Below are 6547 nucleotides of genomic sequence, written 5' to 3' on the forward strand. Positions count from 1 at the left end.
TGCACCAGTCACATTCCCACCAGCAGTGCACGAGTGTTCCTTTTTCTCTGCATCCTCTCCTGCCCTTGTCGTTTGTTGATTTGTTGATGATAGCCATTCTGACAGGTGTGAGATGATACCTCATTGTTGTTTTGATTTGCATCTCGGATGATAAGTGACTTTGAGCATGTTTTCATATGTCTCTTGGCTTTCTAAGTGTCTTTTTAAATTGGTTAAAATTGTAAATTTTATTTTATTTTTTACATTTTTTAAAAATGAGGGGGGAAAAGTGAGGGAGGGAGAGAAAGAGAGAAGAATAAGAAGGCATAATGCCAATGGAAACTAAAAGTACAGAACATTTTTAAAAGGAAGTGGAAGGGACACCTCTCTCCCATTAAATATCTCTTCTGTATCAGGGGCTATGTATAGTATACCTCATTTAAAAGCCAGTATTTTAGTTAATTAACTCATTAGTTAGCTCAATTTTGTGATTCATTTACTATTTCTGGATTTGGAAAAAAACACAAACTGATTGTGCTTATTTTTAACTTTGATAAAAATTAAGGTAAAATTGCTCTGCCTGGTGTGGCTCAGTTGATTGGAGCGTTGTCCCTTATCAAAAGGTCTAGGGTTTGATTCCCAGTCAGGCCAATTGATGTTTCTCTCTCTCCCTCTCCCTTCCTCTCTCTCAAATAAATAAATAACATATCCTCAGATGAGGATTAAAAAAAAAATTAAGGTGAAATTTTGTTATGTTTTAACTGTCCTTATCTTTTTCTTTCTGTTTACCAGGTTGGAAAGGTACTTTGCTAGGTGTTGCTATGGCTACCGTGAATGCTATGATAGCAGAATACGGTTGCAGTTTGGAAGATATTATTGTCATACTGGGACCTTCAGTAGGACCTTGCTGTTTTACTCTTCCAAGGGAATCTGCAAATGCATTTCATAATATTGATCCTGAATGTGTGCGGCTATTTGAGTCACCAAATCCCTATGTTGACATTCGTAAAGCCACCAGGTATGTTTGATTTCATGCCAGAACTGCAAGTTTTTAATGAAAATTAATTTAGAAATCAATTAATAACTCCAAGAAAAATTCATTTGGCAAATATTGAAATAACTGTCAAATCGTGTACACAAAAAACTAATTTAAATATGAAATCTCTTCTCATCTAAGTTTTAATAACAGACATTTTTCTGGCTCGTCTCTCTTTGATTTAAAGGGGAGGTTAAACTCCATAGAGAAAAGTTGGAATGTGTTTTACTTCATAGTTATTCCTCAGCTAAATTCTCCTAAATATAATAAACTATTAGGAAACCGGTATTTTAAAAATTCTTTGTATTCTCTAACTAGGGAAATATACTTCTTAGCAAAAATATGGATTTGTGAAGTTTTGCTATTAATAGCTGTTAAAATTATGTGTCTTTTCTACAAAGGAAAATTGATGTCTGATTTGAATCATGTTTCTATTCTACTCAGCTAAACCTTGCCTAGGTTCTGTCTCACTTAGCACATTAGCAGAAAGGATTGAAATATGTTAAGTGTTACTTGCAGAATAAGTATCACTAATTGATAGTCATATTTCATATCATAAAGTTTTATGGAGAAGCAAATTTTCTGTGAAAAAATTGGTAATAGCAGAAAGAAGATAAGAGGGTCAAATGACTAAAAGGCATGCTCTGTCTGAATCAAAGGAATCTTGTCTACAAATAGCCCAGTAACTTTAAAGTTCCTTCTAAAATAAGATCTTGATTTTTATTACAAAATCCTGTACTCAGATTATATCTGCAGTACAATATGAAAGGTTGTATAGTTCATATATGAATGTAGGTTACAAATGGTGATAAAATCTACCATTTCCTGACTAGTCCATGTTCTATAACTGAATAACAGTTTGCATTGTTCCAAGCATATCTTTCCCAGAATTCTTTTACACCAATATCCATACTTATTTCATATTGCTTTGGCTTTTGGTAAAATAAACTTGCTATCTTTTGAAAAATCTTTATCCTAAGGATTCTTCTAGAACAAGGAGGAATTCTACCACAGAATATCCAGGACCAGATGCAAGATCTCAACCTCTGTACATCCTGCCATCCTGAGAAGTTCTTCTCCCATGTCCGCGATGGCCTTAATTTTGGTACACAGATTGGCTTCATATCAATTAGAGAATGAGGTACAGTACCTTCTTTTTCCCCTCTCCCCACTTCTCCCCTTCATCCTTCCTCTTTACTCCTTTTCCTCCCCTCATTTTAAAAAATAATTATATTTAACTTTAAGCCTTTATTTCCATAGGAAGAATTAATTAACAAGTTTCTGCTTGTTAGTAAAACAACAGTGGTAGAAAAGATACTTTTCAGTGCTATACTCGAATATAAAGAGCAGCCACTGCTTTTCCTAGTTAATGAAAAATAATCAGGTAGGCTTATTTTTCATATGTTAAAGATATTGAAATAAAATAATTTATTCTTTAAAAAATATCTTACATTTCTAATCATAACATCCCTTTTTAAAAAATATAAATTTGTTGGGGGCAATATTCTATCTAATAAAAGAGAAACATGGTAATTGGCATACAACCGCTACCCTTCCCATTGGCTAATCAGGGGCGATATGCAAATAACTGCCAGCCAAGATGGCGGCCGGCAGCCAGGCAGCTTAAACTGAACATGAGGCTTGCTTGCTTCAGTGACGGAGGACTGCAACGTTCCCTGCCTGCCTTGCCAGCCTCTGAGCCTGCAGTTTGAACATTGTAACAAATATAGAAGCTAAACAAAACCCCAGAAACCAGCTTTCAGCCAGCTGGGATCTCAGAGCTGGAGTTGATACAGAGTTTCGATTGTAGAACCGAAACAAACCAGATACCTCCTTTCAGCAGCTGAGGCCTCAGAGCTGGAGCCAAGCCTCAGAGCTAAAGCTGGCCCAGAATAACAAAAAGAAAAAAAAAGAAAACAGGAGCGATTGGGGGCTTCAGTCCCAGCCTGAAAACAGCCCTCAGCCCCTCACCCAGACTGGCCAGGCACCCCAGTGGGGACCCCCCCCCGGAAGGGTGTGTGACCAGCTGCAAACAGCCATCATCCCCTCCCTCAGACTGGCCAGGCACCCCAGTGGGGACCCCCACCCTGATCCAGGACACCCTTCATGGCAAACCAGCCAGCCCCCACCCATGCACCAGGCCTCTATTCTATATAGTAAAAGGGTAATATGCCTCCCACCACAGGGATCAGTGGAGCCGAGAGGCCTCCCGGCATCGGGATCAGTGTGACAGGGGGCAGCGCCCAGACCCCCTGATCGCCCTGCGGCTCTGTGTGTGACAGGGGGCAGGGCCACAACCTTCCTATCGGCCCTGCTCTGTTCCTGACAGGGGAAAGCACCCCAACCCCCTTTTTGGCCCTGCTCTGTGCCTGATAGGGGGGAGCTCCCCAACCCCCCAATGGGCCCTGCTCTGTGCGTGACCGGGGGCAGCGCCCCAACCCCCTGATTGGCCCTGCTCTGTGCGTGACGGGGTGGCGCTGCAATCTCCCCATGGACCCTGCCTTGAGTGTGACAGGGGGCGGTGCCCCAACCCCCCAATTGGCCCTCCCCTGAGCATGACTGAGGGTGGCATCACAACCTCCCAATCCGCCCTGCTCTGAGCCCGCCCAGGGGCTGCACCTAGGGATTAGGCCTGCCCTCTGCCACCCGGGAGCAGGCCTAAGCCAGCAGGTCGTTATCTCCCGAGGGGTCCCAGACTGCGAGAGGGCACAGGCCTGGCTGAGGGACTCCCTCCCCTCCCCCAAGTGCACAAATTTTTGTGCACCGGGCCTCTAGTTGATTAATAACATTATATGTTTCAGGTATACACCTTTATAATACATGGAATGTATATTCCATTGTGTGATCACCACCCAAAGTCTGGTCTTCTGTCACCATGTATTTGACACCCTTTACCCTCTTCATCCTCCCCTCTCTCCCCTTCCCCTTTGATAACCACCATACTGTTCGGTGTGTACATGAGTTCATCTGTTTGCTTGTTACTTTTTTTTAAAAAATATATTTTTTATTGATTTCAGAGAAGAATAGAGAGAAACATCATATAGAAACATCACAGAAACATCAGTGATGACAGGGAATCATTGATTGGCTGCCTCCTGCATGCCCGTACTGGGGAGCGAGCCCGCAACCCAGGCATGTGCCCCCGACCGAGAATCAAACCAGGAATCCTTCAGTCTGCAGGCCAATGCTCCATCCACTGAGTCAAATCGGCCAGGGCTGCTTGTTACTTTTTATTCTATATTTCCCATATCACTGAAATCATATGGTTCTTACCTTTTTCCATCTCACTTATTTCACTTAGCATGATACTCTGGAGATTTTTCTATATTGTTGCAAATGGCAGTATTTCATATTTTTTATGGCTGTGTATATCATATCTTCTTTATCTAATCATTGGTTGAAGGGCACTTAGGTTATTTCCATGTCTTGGCTATTGAAAATAGTGCTGCAGTGAACACAGGGGTACATATATCTTTACATATAAGTATTTTCAAGTTTTTCAGGTAAATACCCAAAAGAGGGCTTGCTGGGTCATAGCATCCTTATACCTTCTTAAAAACAATTTTTTTTTTTTTTTTTGGTTTTGAGAAGGAAACTTTGAAGAAATATTCTAAAGTCTAGAATAACAAGAAATTCTCACATATACAAACTAGCTTGGTTTTCAACTAGATTCTTTCTAACTGATTATCTACAGCAGGAGTTGGCCAATTATCTCTAAAGGGCCAGGAAGAAATATTTTAGGCTTTGTGAAACATACAATCTCTGTCTGAACTACTCAACTTTGCAGAATAAAAGCAGACAGGAATAATACAGAAACAAATGAGTATGGCTGTGTTTTAATAAAACTGTATTTACAAGAAAAATAGGTAGGAGCAAAGTTTGGCCCACAAACTATAGTTTGCTGACACCTGATTGACAGTCATAGAGCAATATTGAATGCAATTTCAACATATTACCAATTATTAGATTTTTAAAAGAGTTATAAAAAAATATTTCATGACTGTGATTTAGCACTGACCCTTTAGCATAAATCTAATCTTCCTTAAAGTTACTTTTAATTTAATTAATCTTTTTAGTCTTCAAAATGTCTTTAACCCTTTAACATACAAAAGTTTAACAAACTAAATGATTCTTACTTTGATATTCTAGTAGTATTAGTAAAGATCTCATATTTGATTTCTATTTATTTTTACAGATACTTGACTGGATTTTTAGAGAACTATTTCCTGCATCCTTCCAAACTGACTGCAAGAGAGAAATTTAGTTTTTTGATTTACTTAACACCAAAAGGATTACAATGGAAAATTCATGTTTAGGGTAAATGTTCACTATTATCCAAAGTCCAGTGATTTTCATTCGATTCTAACAATAACTGACAAAATAATCAATGGGATGTGGTTTATACATTTTATATAGGTAAGGATTATTCTTAGTTTGTTTCTCTGTTTGTTACATAAATCAAGACTAGGTCTGTTCAGTTCAGGATTTATTGGGTACCCTCTATCAGTCATTGTGTGAAGCTTGGGTGGAATCAAAATAAGTAAGACTTTTTCCTTTTGAGTGTAATGCTGTGGAAGAGATAAAAAAAACTTCTAACACTTTAATTTTAATAGCATTAAGAAAAGTATAGAAGAAGGAAGGATTAATACTACCTTGAAGGCAGGATAGAGAAGATATTACAGAAAAAATGGATGACATGGGCCTGAAAAATGTACAGGCTTTTGACAAATGAAAACAACCATAACAGATTCAGGGAACACCATGAGCTAGGACATGAAACTGAAAATTAACATGTTCTAGAAAGAGAAGGGTGTGGACAGAAATTACTGGCAAAACAGGTTAGAAAGATTATTTGGGATCTCAAATGCCATGTCAAAGAGTTTAGAGTTTATTTCCAGGCAAGGAATAGGTATAAAATGTAAGGGAGTGTTTTAAGGTCCTTAGCATTACATTGAGAAAGGTTGATAACTTTCTGATTTTTCACTGGGCATTATTTTGTTTGAAGTTTACAAATTTACAGAATATTTTACTTTATGTATGAAAATATTCAAAATCCAAATAAAAATTGTTTGATTATCTATGATTTTGGATTATCTGTACCAAAGTATATAGTGAAAAGTTGTCTTCTTCGGTTTTATTCAGTGAAAAGAATGGATTCAGTAACTAAGAAACAAAATGACTAGGTTCTAAGTAATCGTATCATATTGCCTCTATAGGATCTCTATCACTCTTAAGCATTTGTATATAGGTTTCTGGGACGTTTAGTGTGCAACCACAATGATGATTTTTCTTTAATTATTTTATTTTATTTTTTTAAATCCTCACCCAAGGATGTTTTTTATTGATTTTTTAGAGAGAAAGGAAGGGAGAGGGAGAGAGCACCATCAATGTGAGAGAGAAACTCGATCTGTTGCACCCCAACCAGGAATGGAATCTGAAACTTGGGTATGTGCCTTGATCAGGAATTGACCCAATGACCTTTCAGTATACAGGATGATACTCTGACCAATTGAGCCTCAGGGGCCAGGGCCA

General features: G+C 38.6%; 1 protein-coding gene across 4 annotated transcripts in view; it reads left to right on the plus strand.

Annotated features, from left to right (window-relative positions):
* LACC1 (laccase domain containing 1) overlaps positions 1–6547 on the plus strand; it is a 21098-nt gene that overhangs the window by 7126 nt on the left and 7425 nt on the right. For 2 of the 4 annotated variants that reach the window (XR_001512473.1, XR_001512472.1), the window contains exons 5-7: positions 772–997; positions 1996–2156; positions 5211–5332. Coding sequence is in view for 2 of the 4 variants with exons in the window: in XM_006755312.2 (XP_006755375.1) it covers positions 772–997; positions 1996–2155 (386 nt within the window). In the remaining 2 variants the exon portion in view is untranslated. Of the gene's footprint in view, positions 1–771; positions 998–1995; positions 2157–5210; positions 6099–6547 lie in introns of those variants that run through there. The other 2 variants (XM_006755312.2, XM_006755313.2) reach the window with 1 other exon arrangement.

This window comes from Myotis davidii, unplaced genomic scaffold, assembly GCF_000327345.1.
Source record: "Myotis davidii unplaced genomic scaffold, ASM32734v1 scaffold1572, whole genome shotgun sequence".
NCBI classification, from domain to species: Eukaryota; Metazoa; Chordata; class Mammalia; order Chiroptera; family Vespertilionidae; genus Myotis; species Myotis davidii.